Source organism: Musca vetustissima, unplaced genomic scaffold (assembly GCF_032173495.1).
Source record: "Musca vetustissima isolate MV318-11 ecotype Yass unplaced genomic scaffold, APGP_CSIRO_Mvet_v1 utg21114, whole genome shotgun sequence".
In the NCBI taxonomy this organism is placed as follows: Eukaryota; Metazoa; Arthropoda; class Insecta; order Diptera; family Muscidae; genus Musca; species Musca vetustissima.
In genome coordinates this window covers 111,550-130,012 of record NW_026876481.1, presented here as the reverse complement: position 1 = coordinate 130,012, position 18,463 = coordinate 111,550, and the positions used below count along the sequence as shown (strand labels likewise).

The 18,463-nt window shown below is 34.3% G+C and overlaps 1 protein-coding gene across 1 annotated transcript; it reads left to right on the top strand.

Annotated features, from left to right (window-relative positions):
- The first annotated feature begins 518 nt into the window (after positions 1 to 518).
- Positions 519 to 14,694, top strand: LOC133321043 (LIM domain-containing protein A-like). The gene is made up of 6 exons (XM_061530145.1): positions 519 to 555; positions 9,491 to 10,793; positions 13,376 to 13,590; positions 13,811 to 13,998; positions 14,079 to 14,355; positions 14,420 to 14,694. The coding sequence occupies exons 1-6, from the start codon at positions 519 to 521 to the stop codon at positions 14,692 to 14,694; spliced, it is 2,295 nt and encodes a 764-aa protein (XP_061386129.1).
- Positions 14,695 to 18,463: the final 3,769 nt, after the last annotated feature.

Genomic DNA, 18,463 nt, shown 5'->3' with positions numbered 1-18,463 from the left:
GCGTCCAAAACACGCCACAAAACGCCATTTTACAACGCACGTTCCATTATTGTCCTTTGAAGTAGATTATCGGCATCACAGTGTATGTGTGTGAGTGTGTTCATGGTGTCTATGTCCTTAGGTGGATGAAATAGACTAGCAAAGAAAAAACGACGGTTTATTTAAAACGTTAAGAAATCGACCTGCAAATCCTTACCAACCAACTACTTGCAAGTGAAAGCTACATAAGCAGCAATTAAAGCTTTAATGAACTGCTAAAAAAAACACTTTTTCAAAAATCCTTACCTGTGTATATGTAACAATGTGTGAGTGAGTGTGTGTTTAATAAACGTGTGTCACTTGACTGGAAAAAAACTAAACTCGTGTGTGAAAAACAGAGGAACTAAAATAAACCGACCGCAATTTTATGGACTTTTAAGAGCCGACTACACACAATTGTCCTACAAAAATAATGACATCCCAGCGATCGTAGACAAAAATAGTTATTGAATTTGGAATATATATAAGAATTCGAAGTCATGATTGAGGAACATCATCCCATGCAAATAGGAATGTGTAAGTATGTAATAAAAAATGTCCATATCGATAACATTGCCGACGGCAACTGTTGTTTCTTTTTTATAGGTTTACAATTCCGACGGAAAGTATTTTATATTCATCGCCGGATGTTAAAAAAAATAATTATATAATTATCACAGGATATTATATTTGTGTTTAATTGCTAACTACTTTCCCATTCATTCATGCAATCAAAGTACATGCCACACTTATTAAATAATATACAACATAAGAATCCAGAAGATAAAATTCGTTATATGTACAGTTTTTCAGTTATGGCTGATAAACTTTTTGCTGGCAACTCTAAAGTGCATGCAATGAAAAACGTTTATATCTCTGTAGGCCATTTTTGAGATAACATTACTCCAGTCAAATCGAATGATAAATATTTTTGCAAAGCATCTTGGGTCCTTATGTATCTTTTTTGTCCCTATCTTTTGAAGCGTAAACTAAATGCCATAAGAGATGTTTTCAATTCCGAAAATGCCGCTCATAAGATTTTTGATAGCTTGTATCGTCCTATTCGACGTTTACACAAACCTTATATATGGAAATGCTTGAATCGGATCTGCAGATAATAAACCCCTTTTTCTACTGGTTTGAAAACTAAAAACATTGTTAATCAAAAAAAATTCATTGCGCCATAACTCCAAATGTTGACATATCGCGAACCGATCCTTCTGGGTTCTTCATATACTCACCAAGGGCGTTCATCCCCATAACGAATTTTTCATACACAAACCATGAGCTATATTTTACGTCACAATGTAATCAAGATACCTAAGATAGATTGAGATGTGGCCTATATTGAAATATGGACGTTGTGAATAGTATGTCCAAGAAAACAGAATATCAAAAAAACGTGAACGAATATGTCCCGCATTCAATACCACTGTTGAAGTAATATCAATATATATGCAATTTTCAAAGTTCTATTTTAAATATTGCGATCTGTGGTGAAGGGTATTATGTATATGAGCATATGTTTGTATCAGGCAAAAGGAAACGAGATAGACACATGGTTCCTTTTGATAATATGCATAGAATCACTTTTTAAGTCGATTTATGTGTCCGTCTGTCCATGTTAAATTGTAAACAAAAAGCAGGTCGCATTTATTATCCGAATTGGATGAAATTTGGCACAGCTTATCTATTTGACCCAAGGACGAACCCTATTGAAATTGGAAAAAATTGGTTCAGATTTAGATGTAGCTCCCATATATATTTTCGTCCGATTTTAGGTAAAAAGTGCACCAAAGTACCTATATAACTTTCGATTTACACGAAATATGGCATAGCATACTAAATTAAGTGATGTGTGTTAAGATTCGTGAAAATCGGTTCAGATTTAGATATAGTTTCCTTATATATCCTTCGATTTACACGAAATTTGGCATAGCGTACTGAATAGCATAGCATACAAAATTAAGTCTAGAACGATGTGTGTTCAATTTCGTGAAGATCGGTTCAGATTTAGTTATAGCTCCTATATATATTTCCGACTTAAGGTAAATATATTTCGATTTGCATGATATTTGGCATAGCATACTGAATTAAGTCTAAAATGATGAGTGGTAAGTTTCGGGAAAATCAGTTAAAATTTCTATATAGCTCCCATATAAACTTTCATCCGATTTTATGTAAATGTTGCACCAAAGTCCCTGTATATCCTTGTATGTGCACGAAATTTGGCATAGCGTACTTACACTGACATGCAATTGTAAGAATACATATGAACAACATACCCAAAGTGGTGAAGGGTATCATATAGTCGGCCCAGTCCGACTTTACTTTCCTTACTGGTTTTAAAATATAGACTGAAGGGCATTGGAGAACTCATATACTTTATGGGGTCTCCATTTCTTTGGTCTGAACCAAACATTCAAGAACTCAATTAGACAAACATCTGATATTTCATAAAAGTGCATCTTTTTGAGAATATAAAAACCAGTATAGGAAGCCCAAAAGTCGAGCGGAGCCGACGACTATATGATACCGTTCACCACTTTGGATACATACAGAGATGCTCATACGTACAATATCCTGTCGATAGAACATACATAGCACCTTTAGAGGACATGGAATCGGACTAACTTAAATATGTGATCTACATCAATACAGTGATATTAACTAAATCAAAAACATGCCATTCTCAAATCTATGCAAAATTATATATGAATCGTGCACCATTACCATTTGTTGCAATCGAACAAAACTATATATGAGAGCTATATGTAAATCTGTACCGATTTAAAACAAATTTTACAGCAAAGCGTGAAGTCAAAGATTTTATCTAAATCGAACAAACGTTGGGTATTTAGGACACAATTTCATGAAATTGGACGAAAATATATAGGAGCTACATGTAAGTCTGGACTGAAACGAAACTTAATACATTGATTGTAGTTAGCTACGCTGTATAAAATTCCATATTATTCGGACAAACTTTGGGTATTTGTATATTTAAATGTGAAAACTATATCGAAATCCGAATAGGTATCAACAAAACTCATATTTGGTCTGTTCCCGTACAGCAAGAATCTGCTACTTTTTACTACGATAACGAATTTCCCTTTATGATATCGAAGAAAATAGTAAAATCGAGTAGATTCTTGCAGTACGGGAACAGACCAATTAATACGCCATGCGAAATTACGTCTCAGTCGGAAAATTCTTGGTAGTTTGGTGCATCATTTAGATAAAATCGGATCCGAATTCATTGAAACATCACACACTTTTTTGGAGTGACCACAATACGTAATTTACCATTTACATAAATTCGTAGGAAAATATATATGAGAGATATATGCAATTTAAACAATTTCAAAAAAAATTTGCATACGTCAATTTGTTCATAATTCATCGCGCTTTGCAAAATTTTGTCTCAATCGGACACTCCTTGAACAATCCTTTGAGACGATTTTCACACAAAATGTCTGTGGATTAATATATTTGGTTCTTAATTGGGTAGAAAATCTTCATGCGAAAATATATAAATTACACCTGGTACTTAGAATTTTGGGTACATTTTTTAACCGAGATGACTGTAATAAGACATTTTCCGTTCTTATAGGGTAACAAATCTCTTTACAAAAAATCAATCAATATGGGTTTACTTTTTTGGTTTTTTTTAGGTTTCTTAGGAAAAATTATATTCAATTGAAATTCGCTGAAATTAATTTTTTCTAGTGTGTTGTTGATTACAAAATTCTCATAGGAAATTCTGGGTATAAGTACATTTTTTTTTATATCCGAACTTGTATTGGACAGTACAATATAGTTTCCAGTGTGGTTGGAAACGTCATTGCATTTTTTAGTATTTCAAAATGTCCTGCATATTTTAATACAATTCGTGTCATACAATAATTAATTAAAGTACACCATATGATGTGACATTTTATCAATGCGGATTTATCCTACTCTACAATAAATCCCATTTAATTTAATTCCTGACCTTATACTATAGTTTGTGTTATAAACTAAACTATACCATATGGTAAAACAGAAAAACAAAAATCCTTTTCATTATAATAATACAGTTGCTAAGGATACAACTCTCTCTCTCTAAACTTCATATTACTATAAGGTGTTACAGTCATCACTTTTCGAACAATAAAAAAATCTAAACAGAAGTCAATCCTTCAATAGCTCCAAAAAAAATTTCCAGCAACGAAATAATACATTAAGCTGATCTAAATATCACGCAGAGTCATTGTCCTGTGATTCTGTGCTATCCATTCCCCGCTATTCTTTAATCTGATTAGAGTTCGCAATGGCATGAAGAGTACACCTGTTACGCACACTACTACCACATCTCGGTATTGCAGTATTACAAAAGAAATTCCGCATATGCCTTCAAAACATGACTTTGCATTACAACCAAAGATTTACACTTGTTCAGGGTAACAATATGTATGAGGCGAACAAGCCACCCTTGTTACGAGTATCGCACATACGACCATGTCTGCTGTCGTTGCTGCTGCCCTCCCTTTGCTTCACTCATACTTCGGACAATAATGATAAAACGTTTTGTTTACTAATTAGAAACTAATGTGCCAAGGGCAGACGAATTTGTAAATACAACGAACCAAATGAAATTATGTGGGCTAAAAGGAAAGATAGATGAACGAACAGCAAGGACGAACGTTAAACGTCTGGCATGGCAAATATGCAATGGAAAAAATCTGCTCTCTTCCAAGTACAATCAAACCCAAAACAAAAAGAACAAGGGGTAAAAAAGGAGATTTTCCTATATGGAAATATCCTCATCATCCTAATCGGCATTATCATCCCTTCCACTTAATCGCAAATTACCAACAATTTTGTTTGAGCGTTGAATTGAATTCAATGATCGATTGAAATAAAATTAAATCATTCAATGATTTCAGTCCGATGAACCCTCCTTCCGACCGACTACACACAGAGCAACCAAAAAAAAGGGATGGTGACTGGTTGAAATTCCATTCCGTTTGACTATGTTCAAGGAAATATCAAAAACAATACAACAACAAAAACATATGCCGCCAGATTTTGTTGGATTTGAATGGGAGAAATGCTGTAAAGTGAGTTGGGTTGGATGGTTTGCTTCTATTGTTCCCCTTTGATTTTTGTTGTTGTTAGCTTCCATTTCCAGTTGGTGCGTCAGTAGTGTCTGACGTGTGTTGTCATATCGATTTCATTTTAATCGGATTTATTTCATAATAAACAGTGTTGATAACAACAAGGACATCTACAAAATAAAGATTTGGACATAAATCCTTGAAAAAGTCAATGGGATATATTGTTGATAAGCAAATTCGACAGTATGGTCAAATTTTGTGGAAAAATAGTTTTGGAGAGGTGCTGTTTCAAAACTGTTTATAACTTCTATTAATGCGACAAGCGGTCTTAAATACGGAGGAACTTGTAATTTAGTAACTATGTTAAAACAAGGAGTTATGTTAACAATAAATATCTGACAGCGGCTTGGACTGGAGAATGTGGCTATAACATCGAAAACACATAATATGGCTAATATGGCTCTTTGGCATTGGTCCCAAAAATTATGGGGTCTAAAAACAATATATTGATGAGGCACATTTTTGCCGTAGCAAAAAATATTTTATATGTTTATACCATTTAACACACTGTAGTACAGGGCAAAGGAAACAGGCAAAAGGAAACGAGATAGGCCCATGGTTTCTTTTCAGAATATGCATAGAATCACTTTCTGAGTCGATTTATGCATGTCAGTCTATCTGTCCATGTTAAATTGTAAATAAAGTGCAGGTCGCATTTATTATCTGAATGAGATAAAATTTGGCACAGATCATTTATTAGGCCCAAGGACGAAGACTATTGAAATTGGTGAAAATCGGTTCAGGTTTAGATATAGCCCCCATATATATTTTCGACCGATTTTTTGGAAATGGTCACCAAAGAGTCAAATTTAGACAGATTGGCACGAAATTTTTCACAACGTACTGAAGTTAAGATAGCCTTACGTGACTCAAAGAAAAAGGTACAAATGTACCCGGTTATTGATCGTAGGCTAAGTCGGTTCACATATAGACATATATCACATATTTACTCCAATTACATGGCAATGGTCCTTCAAAAATGCGAGATCTATTAGCATACATTTCTTGAATGTAGCTTAAGTTGTAAAGGGTCCGACTTTACTATTTTCCTTACGGTTTTTTTACTTTTTAAATTTACTTACCTTATATTTTTTAACAAATTCGCCCTCATACTATTTAATATATTCCTGTTTTTAATTTATTCATAACTTCATATGGTGATTTAAGCACATCTAATGGCGAATAATTCGTTTAAAAAATAATTGAAATTATCATATAAATATTTCACATACCTGATTGATGTCGATGATATTTATGGCCAATGTCGCATATTTTCAATCACCAAATCATTATCCAACCATTACAGTATACATTCTGTAAATATATAATAGAAATATGCACATAAATACCAATAAACATAGTCCCAATTTATATTAGGCGAGTTTAGTTGCGGCAAGTCTTTGTTTGAAGGAGAGAGCGGCAAGGGGAATATTTTCCTTAAAAATTTACTTACAATTTTTTGGCAATTCGTTTTTTGAATTTTGTTTTTAATTTATTCATAACTTTAATTTAATACCTAATCCAGAACATTGTTTAACAAAAATATATTTCATAAATATTTCAATTGCCTTGTATAGACGAGAAGCAAGTTCAAAAGAGAATCATTATAAAAATTGCCGCAAATATATAATCGCACATAAATAACAATAAACATAGATTTAAAATATTTGAAAATTTTAAATTCAAAATATTTAAATAAAATTGATTTAATATTGATAATTCCCAGAGAGAAGTGAAGCAGAGCTATAATAGTGCATTTTCAACAACTATCTGGGGATATTTAATATTTTTACGAAAAACTTAAGGTTTGATTTTTTTAAAAATATATATATTATACAACATTATTCAAGAAGAACGGCCTCATCTGTATTAAAAAATAACTTTAAAAGACTTGTACAAATATTTAAACTTGGTTGTAAAAAATAGTAATTTAAATTTATATTCACTGTAAATATTTTTTTAACTACAAAGAAATGTAGTATTTAAATGGAACTTATAATGCACACACTCACACAAACAATCTATTATATTTATATAAGCAAATACATGTGAAAGCAAATATGCAGCTATGGTTGCAACTCTTCAAATATTTGCGTACAACAAACATTTTTGTTGGTGGATGGTCGTTTGATTACAAACAACCAAAAAAAAACCTGAAATCAGCAACAAATGTAACAACAAAAACAAATTCTTGCAAAACACCATGAATATGTGGTTAAATTATTTCGTTTTAACCAATAAATTGAGACAACATTATCCACACCAACAATTTTAAACGTACACATACAAAGTGAACCTTATTGTCACTGTCCACACACATACAAAGTGAACCTTATTGTCACTGTCCACACACATACGCTGGCATACATAAACTCAAAACCACTCTTTACCACCACAAACAACATGAGGACAGCAACACTGGTCCCCGACTGTAGTAGTGGTCATGGAGAGCACTGATGCCATGTTACGAATTTTTTATGTAAACCATTCAACTGTATGGACGACAATTGCAGTGAATACTCAATAAAATGTAAGGCTGATAAAAACACCAACAACAAAAATAATTTCCAACAGGTTTTGTCAAGGATGTTGTCATGTAGGCAATGGGGGAGAGGTTCAGAGGCGTAGTGCAGGTGTTATGTACATTTCCTTCACATATATAGAAGTTGTTTTCTTAAAATGAAGATTTAAACAAATATGGAGATGTGTTGGCTAAGAGAACTTTACTATATTGTAAAATATTTTTGTCCTATATACGTATAAAAAAATAAAAATATTTTATGCAAACCCAATAACAAAATGCCCCTTTCCAACTACCCCTGTTGTAAAACCCACCCATAACCCATCACACGCAAATCAAACACCATTACACATTTGCATGACAGGAAAAAAAGGTTGCGTGTTTTACAGTTATTTCAATAATTACAAAACCACAAATTTACTAAAGTATCAACCAACCAACCAGTCAAACGAGCAACTGTCCAACCAATAACAACTTCCCAACCACTGACCATTGGACTATGCCAACGACTACAATAAAATGGCAACTAGCCACCAGTAGTGAGTGGCTGGAGTTGGAGCAGTAGTAACAGCGACCATTATTGTAAATCAAAGGACGAACGTAATATAATAACAATGCCACAAAAACAAATCCTGTACAAAACCACAAGCAAACACAAACAGAATCGTATAAAACTTTATTACAACTGGCGATGCGGAGTTGGATGGAAGAGGTAGAAAATGTTGGAAAAATGTTTCCACTACAGTAGTGTATCGAAGAGAAGTTTTAGGTCCAAAATGAACTATAAAGGTGGATTATGTACATCAGAGAAATATTAAAAAATATGTTCTAAGGTGCCTATTTCTTAAGGACATACAATTTCTAATACATTTTTTCAATGTTCAATAAGTCATGGAAATTTCAAATTTTCATTTCATATTTTCCTAAGGTAACGACATATGTTTTAAAAAATAATAGTTCAAGGATCAAAATAATCTGATTATTTAATAATTTTTGAGAAAGCCCACGAGGCCTGGATTTTTTAAAAATATATTTATTAAAATGCCAACAAGGCGTGGATTTTTAAAAATATTTTTTCAAAGGGCCAAAATGGTGTGGCCTTGATAGAGATCAGTGGCGAGATCCGAAACTATAGTCTTCCCTGCCTTACGCCTTGGTGGAAAATTACATACTTTTCCCACTAATAAATAGTTGTTAATATAAAAACAACAAACTGTGATTCAGCCTGCCTATTTTGCAAAAACAAAATACAAATGGTATCCCACATTTTTAATTTTATGAAAATGGCATAAAGGTATGGAATTTTAAAAATAATTTTTAAAAAGCCTAGCAAGACTTGTTTTTTTTAAAATCCATGGCTATTATTAAAAAAAAAAATATATATTTTTTTAAGGTTTGTATTAAAACTATGTTTAAGAATTTCAAAGCTTGTATTTAAATAAATATTTTTTGGACCTTTAAAGAGTTTTTTTTAAAAATATAGTCCTGTATTTTAAACAATATTTTTTAAAAGTCTTATTTTTAAATATTTTTAAAAAAAATAATTATTTAAAAATATATTTTTAATACTAATAGAAAATATAAAGGAAAAATAAATAAATAAATATTTAAATATTGTTAAGGTCTCTTGTTCAATTATCACTATTCATCCCACTGTTAAAAGCTTTAAAAAATTATAAATAGTGTCACAACACACAAAAATATTCCAAAATTGTTGAAAAAGTTTTATTCCGGTATTTGATTTGTGTCTTTCTGTATTCATCTCTTCTTCTTGTTCATGCTATCATTTCAGTTCCATTGGATATTAAACCATGTCAGTCGGCGGCAACAATCACACAACATCAACTATTGCTACAAGCAAATGGCCAGCATACCCTCACGCCGCAACAGCAACACCATCACCACCAGCATCATTTACAAAATCCTCAACAGCAGCACAGCAACTCTTTAATGGTCATGAACGGAAATGAAAGAATGTTAACAACAACAGTAACATCGGCAAATACTTCCGACTCACCAGCCTCAAATTCAGCACCAACTACTGGAAATTCTTCGTCACAACAACAGCAACAACTTCAGCAGCAGCATCATCATCCTCATCTACGCCATCAACAATGTGCCTCCAACTCTGCCACCTCATCCTCATCGGCTGCAACAGTAGTGTCACAACTACAAAATGGCGGAGGCGGAGGAGGGCCTGGCCAGGAAACACTTAATGACAATATGACAAATAGTAACAACGGCTGTAACCAAAATGGCAGCAACAATACAACAAGTGGCCCCACAAGGACTGGGGATACAACGCTTGAGCAACAGCCAGCAACAACAACAATGACATCGTGTTCTACACTTGTCAACGGAAGTTGTAACAACCACAATGGCAATGTTGGTACTTCGTCGTCGGCGGCAGCAACAACAACATCGACGACAGTTGTCAACATCAATGGCAATTCACGAACAAATGATAACAAATCTTCGGCAAATCCCTGTGGTCCAGGACCACCACCACCGTCAGTGCAACACCAACAACAGCTACAACAGTTATCCTTGCAACAACAGCAGCATCAGCACCAACAGGCCTTAAATATTCTTCAGTGTTCAGCCAACCGTTTAACATTAACCGAATGCAATTTGAACAGTCTCAACAGCAGTAGCAACAACAACAACAACATCGCCAACATCAATTGTAGTGGAAGTCACAACAACATTGAGACAGCACTCGCTCTACAACAGCACTTGTTACAGCATCACCAGCAGCACCATCATCATCAATTGCAGAATGGTGACTGCCCCTCCTCCTGCTCCTCGTCTGCGTTGAGCGTAATTGATGCCCTGTGTCCGGGTGTGTCGTTGCCGTTGCTATCCTCCAACGCCTCCTCCTCGGCCACCGCATCCTGCTCCACACCGAATTCCAATTCATTGTCGCCTCTGGCCTGCGGCTATTGTTGCCAACCAATTTGTGATCGTTACATAATGCGTGTCGTCGACACTTCATTCCACGAAAGCTGCCTTAAATGTGCAACATGCTCGTTGCATTTGGTGCATTCCTGCTACAGTCGCGAGGGCAAACTCTATTGTCGCATCGACTATGAAAGGTATGAACGAATGAATTTTTGTGAAATAGGAATGAATGTTTGCACATTGCCTATGAGGAAACATACTCACAGACACACACACACACAGACGTCGACACATACACAAATGAATGAATGTCCACCGGGCAAATTGTTTGAGATGCCACTTGGCTACGTTGAACTTGAATTCCATTGCAAAAAGGGATTCTTTGAAAATTATCATGAATTTTCACGAAAGTCATTGACATTTGTAATTCGCAGTGGAGTTTGGAGGTTAATGAATTAATGTTTAGAAGCAAAAGATGGGTCTGAGTGATTCAATGTAAATAATGCATTCCTACTTAACTATCGCCAATTTATGAAAGTATGGGTAGAGCCAAAATGCGAATATGGGAGACCATCCCAATCATAAAAAGTTTTTAAATAATATTTTTGAATGACGGATTTTAAAGAAAATTTTTCAAGAATTAAAAAAATATATATTTTAAGGGCTTAAGGAAAATGCGTTTTTTATAAATATTTTTCTAGGACATAGATGAGAGTGGTAATTAAGGAACATTTGAGAAGTCCTAGTGTTTTACAATATTTATACCCATAGCCTTATGTCTAATGAGGATATATGGAAATTTTCAATTTTCTTTTAAAATTCCATTAAAAAAATGTGAAAAATTTTTTGCGAGGACATTTTCGTTTTTTGTTACATAGGTTAAAAAATATGCTCATTCGAAATTCGTTCGCGTTCATAAATTCGGATGCTGCCCTGAAACTTGGGTCAATATTAATCATTTTTGGTACGAAGATGTGATATACCATAAGAACCTAAAATACCAAAATACATCCAATCCCCCGAATATTGGGGGTACCGTTATATGGAGACTACGCTGAAACTTGGGTCAATATTAAGTATACCCTTCACCACACTGTGGTACAGGGTATTAAGTCTTTTTGCATATGTTTGTAACAGGCAAAAATAATCGTGATAGGCCCATGATTCCTTTTGAGAATACGCGTAGAATCCATTTCTGAGTCGATTTATGCATGTTCGTCCTTCCGTCCGTCCGTCTGTTGATGTTAAATTGTAAACAAAGCATTTATAATCTGAATGGTATGAGATTTGGTACAGCTCATTTATTTGACCCAAGGACGAACCCTATTGAAATTGGTTAAAATCGGTTCAGATTTATATATAGCTTCCATATATAATTTCGCCCGATTTTATGTAAATGGTGTACCAAAGTCCTATATATATCTTTCGATTTGCACGAAATTTGATATAGCCTACTGAATTAAGTCTATAATGATGTGTGGTAAGTTTCGTGAAAATTGGTTCCGATTTAGATATAGCTCCCATATATAGTTTCACCCGATTTTAGGTAAATGGTGCACCAAAGTCCTTGCAAATATTTTGATTTGATATAAGTTAATCTCTGGCAAGTTTCCTTGATATCGGTTCAGACTCTGTTAGGATACATATGTAGAATATACCCAAGGTTGTGAAGGGTATCATATAGTCGGCTCAGTCCGACATTACTACTTTCCTCAATATTAATAATTTTTGGAGCGGGGAAGTGCTATACAATGAGAACCCAAAATACCAAATTACAGCCAATTCGGTTGGAAAACCAGCCCAATATCCACAAAACACCGAATATTGGAGTACCTTTATATAGGGGCTACCCTGAAACTTGGGTCAATATTAATAATTTTTGGTACGGAGATGTGATTTATCATGATAACCCAAAATACTAAATTAAATCCAATTCGGTGGGATATCCAAAATCCCCAAAAACACCGAATATTGGGGGCTACACCAAAACTTTGGCCGATATATTTGCATCCAAACATCCTAGGAGTACTAGCAATGTCTGTGCAAAATTTCAAAACTCTATCTTAAATATCGTGATTTCAACAGACGGGCATTCAAGAACATTCTGCGGTGACTATTCCAAATTGTTGCAAACGGAATAAAAAATTTAATGTACAATTCACCTTATACTGGAGGGTATAAAAAGCCTATTTAATGACTTAAAGGTAATAGCAGATGTAAGGAATTTTACATAAGGACAATAGCAGCAGTATGGACTTTGGTATAAGATATATGTTTTCATAGAAGTTTGCAATGACTGAATTGTATAAAATATATATTTTTCAAGGACGTTAAGAAAACACGTTTTTTAATATTTTTTCAAAGATATTAACAAATATTTGTTAATAGCTTTAATAGGGTGTGGTTAAACGTCTTTTATAAACCGTGGATAATTTTTATAAATTTGTTTTACAAGTACATGTGTTTTTATTAGAAATATTTCTTTCAATGACCTTTGGTAGGACAAATTTGAGACTTGTAAGTACATTAAAAAAACGACCTGTAGAATTTGTATTTTTTAAATATTATTTATTTTTTTTAATTTTCAAGGACCTTCATGAAAAAATATTTTTAAGGATCTTTCTTTCACACATTTCCCCCCATGATTATCTTCAAAAAATAACAATATCTTCTTAAAAAAATAATTTATTAAAAAAAACGTAAATACTCTGTAATGAAATGAATTCCTCTTCGCTCCACATCAAATAACACTCGCATCTCTTCACACCCCCTTTAGACTTTTTCTGCGTAATCGTTGCCTTGGATGCGGTCACAAAATTGCCGCCGATGAACTGGTGATGAGGACACTCGAAAATGTTTTCCATTTGAAGTGTTTCGCCTGTGTGGTGTGCGGTGCCATACTCAAGAAGGGTGAGCAGTATGTCGTGAAACAGGGCCAATTGTTTTGTCGTTTCGACTATGAAAAAGAAGTGGAGATGTTGCAAGGATACGGTGAGTAGGAGCTACAGCTACTTTGGTAGCCTTCAATATACCCAAGCCACAACAAACCAATAAATAAAATAAAAATACTAGAATCTAAGGAAGATAAAAAAAACAACAAACAATATTGTAAGGAATGCGATATGGAAAGTATTTGATGGTTTGTTGTTGTTGCTTTGCTAGAAAATCTCAAGATAAGAAAATATTTTAAATGTTTTCTTTTTCGATACAGATTTCTATGGCGATGATTTGTTTGCACCCAAGCTAGATGGTCGCCGCGGTCCCAAAAGGCCACGCACCATACTCAATACCCAACAACGAAGAGCGTTTAAGGCTTCATTTGAAGTATCACCCAAACCCTGTCGCAAAGTTCGCGAAAATCTGGCCAAGGAGACAGGTTTAAGTTTAAGGATTGTACAGGTAACCACCACCCATGGTCTATGAAGATTTTTTTTAATAAAACAATATTATTATTTAATGAATTATTCTAATCTCCTCAGGTATGGTTTCAAAATCAACGGGCCAAGGTAAAGAAAATCCAAAAGAAAGCCAAATTGGATGGTAGCCATGCCAAGGGCAACAGTGACTCTCCAGATTCACAAGAGTCGGATAATAGCAATATGACCAAAATCAAAGATGAGGCACACAGCGACACCGAATCGTTGATGGATGTGCCGTATGGTACGGTATCGGCAACAGAGACCATGGCTAAGCTGAGGTCATGTATCAAAGATGAAAATGATGGCACATCCTTCAGTTGTATAGAAACCAATAAAGGTAAATTGAATGGAATTGCCTCTTATTCGTAATAATAATAATAATTTAATAAACTTTTTTTTAGAAAATTGCAATAAAACCAACGAACCCATACTCAACACAATACTGGGTTTAAGCTATTCAACATTCCAACAATTAATGGGGCCTTTTACACAAACGTCAATGATTAATCCCATCGATCGTTTGTACAGCATGCAAAATTCCTATTTTCGTCCGGATGAATTGGGTTATGGGGAGGCGGGACCTGGCGGCTTGGGTGGTGGTGGTGGAAGTAATGGTACTGGTGGACCCAGCAACATGGCTATGAGTAGTTTAGGCCAAAAAGATATTAGTGATTAAAGTAAAATTATCCATTTTTTATTATTTAGCTATTAAGTATTTTTTAAGATTGTCTTAAAGAGAAAATTATAAAAATAGAGGATGGAAAAAATCAAAATTTGTAAAAAGGAAATCAATTTTATGTTTGAAATAAAATTTAAATGTTGACAATTTAGAAAATATAAATGAAAATAAAATATAAGTAATTAATGCTGGTATTATTATATGTACTGAACCAAGTGTTTATAACACCTCATCTAAAGGAATCGGACTATGCTCAAAAAATGTTATTTGGATCGGTTATTTTGTTACATCTGTATATACATAGTAATGATTGACCAATTGATTGCTCTGTACCCAGTGTATACAGTACATTTAACAAATCATCTCCTGGAAGTGAGGCGAATGCTCCATCCTGAACATAATTCAGATCTGTTCGATAGGCTTTTTGATCTAGAGGTTCTTCCGTCCACATATCATCATTCCTCATTATGTGTTTGTTACATTTTTGATATATCCGCTTTGAGTTTTTTTTTTTTTTTTTTAATTGCGGTATGGAAGCTTTTTAAAGGCTTCAGATTAATAACCCACATACGTCGGTATATGAGCAGTGGCATAAATGATTATAAAGATGACATCTTCAATAAACCGATATAATCCGAATCTGCGTAGTGCCGCTATTATGCAAGTGTCATGTTCGGCCCGGCATTCAAAATATGTTAAATAATGGGGGGCTTCTAGTAGAAAACTCATGATATGACCTTGAATATACTGAAAAGGCCCCATAAAACGGGGATCTATATTGATAATTTTCGGTAGTGAAATTTGACAGGCAATGAGAAAACAATTTGTATCCAATTCGGTTGAAAAACGTTTCTAAAATGCTTGAAATGCCGAATATTGGGGAGTACACTCATATGGTGGTTGAAACTTGGGTCAATATTAATAATTTTTAGTACAAGGATGCATCAACGTCATCATTTCGGGAACCCAGTAGTAAAAAAGATGTGCTATACAATGAGAACCAAAATTTCTGAATTAATGCCAATAATCCTTCGAATTCGAAATAACCAATATGGGAAATATTTTACTGATTTACTGACATATAAGGATTTTACGGCGGATGACTCATCATCATCATTTGGCCGAATAAAAAGGTGCTGCGTTGAGCCGATGTTGGATTTGATTTGCGTTCGGAAACCCACACACTTAATTGTAATCCTAGAGGTGCTCCGTTGTGAACCAAGGGGAACTAGAGACCCTCATATAAAAATTTCTGAAATTGTTTTATTTTGTTTAAATATATTCTCCTTTGGTATACCAATATTCATCCACATTAAATATCACCTGACACTGTGAAACACTACCCTCAGACCCCATGTTTTTATAAAAAAAACACTCCTCGCATTGTTGACAGACAAGTTTGCAGGTGCAGTCAAAGGAAATTTGTTCCACTCAGTTGACATAAACAAGGGCAAATATTTTCCACATCATCTTTGTGTCGTCGTCACACATCGCAATTCGGCATGTCAGCATTGTTGGCTGTGTTAGCATCAGTTCCACTTCCCAAAATACAAAGAAGAAGAAAAACAACAACAACCCACACCGAAGGCGAGAGAGGACAGAAAATTAGAAATCATTTGCCTAATCGTTTGGCTACGTGTTTCTATGTTCTGTAGCTGTTTGGAATGGACTTGATGTTATGCGATTTCCACAGGGTAGATATTTTGTATTCCTAAACTGGGATAAAGCTAAACAACCACCTATGGACTGAGGACTGCCAAATACATATTTTCACGTAAAATTACACCATTGAAAACTTTGTCAAAAAAGGCATAAAACGTTTTACTTAAAAATGCGTAAAATCGTATTTCGTCATGCATTGTTCGAAAGGTAGTTGTCCTCGGCGACAATCGTAGTCCACTTTTGTGGAATTGACTAAGGCGAAGCTGAAAGCTGTCGCTTTAACGTTTGTTTGTGTCACATTGCAGCGGAAATAAAACAAAACAAAAACCTTTAGAGGAACATCAGCAACATTTGTGCCACTTGCACGAAGCAGGTTAGAAGGAGGAAATTACACGGAAAGAAATATTTGTGTTGAAAAATATTGAATATTTCAAAAATGTATGGAAAAGGACACCGGTATGGAAAATTACACCGGTCGAAATACAAACATCTGATGAGCTACACATGTCGACCTATCTAAAGTTCGGTCTATATAAAATCTGTAGAAGAAGACTAATTTATTGCATGTATAAAGTCAGCTGCCTATATATATATATACTTATAATACCTCTAGTTGTTCCTCTGCAGAGGATCTTCTCTGTCTTGAAGATCTGTAGAGGACATATTTCTATATAGTACTTTAAATGCTAAAATCTTAAAAATACCTAAATATGGCTTTATACGACCTGATGAAGGTATTCGATGTAGTTCTGTCTATATAAAATCTGTATATTTCCATCTGTAAGAACCATAATTTATTGCATGTATAAAGTCAGCTGCCTATATATATATATACTTATAATTTTTACCTCTAGTTGTTCCTCTGCACGAGGTGGATTGTTCTCTGTATTTTTAGAACACTTTCACTTCCGTCTTAAGAAGACCTGTCAAAAACCGTCAATAAATAAAAAATATATGCTATCTATATAAAATATTTAGTACATAGTGGAGTGGAAGGTCTTCTGTCTGTAACTGACTTTTAAATGTCGACTAACTAACGAAAACTTGTCAGAGACATTTTGTCTATAGAAGGTGTTCCTTTATAGAAAATAAGAAAAAAAGAAAAGTTTATACAAAACCTGATGAAACTCCGATATATAAAAAATATGAGATCTTCTGTACTATGCGCTCTTAATACGGAAGATTTGTTAAAAGCTGCTACTGTAGAAAAATCAATTCACAATAGAAAGAGGTCGTGCAGGACGATTGAAGACCTGCAGAAGGTCGTATATCTACTAAAGATCCATTTATCCCGTTTAAGAGTTAATGTCTTTCAAAGTTCTGTATAAAGTAGTTTGGGTGCAAAAGAAGGAAGTAGAAGGTCAAAATCCTATAAGAGCTATTCCAGCTATAGGGTTTCTTCTGCAGAAAACTCGTGGAAGGCCTTCAATATGTAGAAAATCTTTACCATGTTTCAACCCCACCCCTTAATGTCACTTGTTTGATGACTTTGAAACAAACAACAAACATAAATACTGCCCTTAGTTAACAATTTCTTTTTTTTACTCTTCCCCCCTTCACCACTCCATTCAAGTTGGCCATTGCGAAACAACAACACAACAACAAAAAACCAACTTGTCACGACACATGTTAGCCACCCTCAAAAAGCACGTAACAAACAATTTTCCAAAAAATTACCAAGGGTGATTTGTCACAATATGTGTCACATTAGCTACAGCAATTGTGCAATTCTTAACGGTATTAAAGCGGCAGCGATGGAATGACTGACAAGAAACTTAACACTTGGCTGTTCCGGTCGGTCGGCAAACGCCGGAAAACATATTGAAATAAATACTGATTTGCTAAAGACATTAAACGGTGAAGGGGATGGGGAAAGGGGAGGGATCGTTTAGCTTTTACACTTCCAATCAAACAATTTGAATAAGAATTTTAACAACAAAAAAATGGTGGGGATAATCTTGTATGACGAAGTTGTTATTTTTTTAGACATGTTAATGATACTACCAATGCATTTATGCTACAAGTTCAATAAAACTTTCAATTCAATACGCGTGTATCATAATTTGAAGGACTTTTCGTGTATGAGCTCTCTACATAATGACCT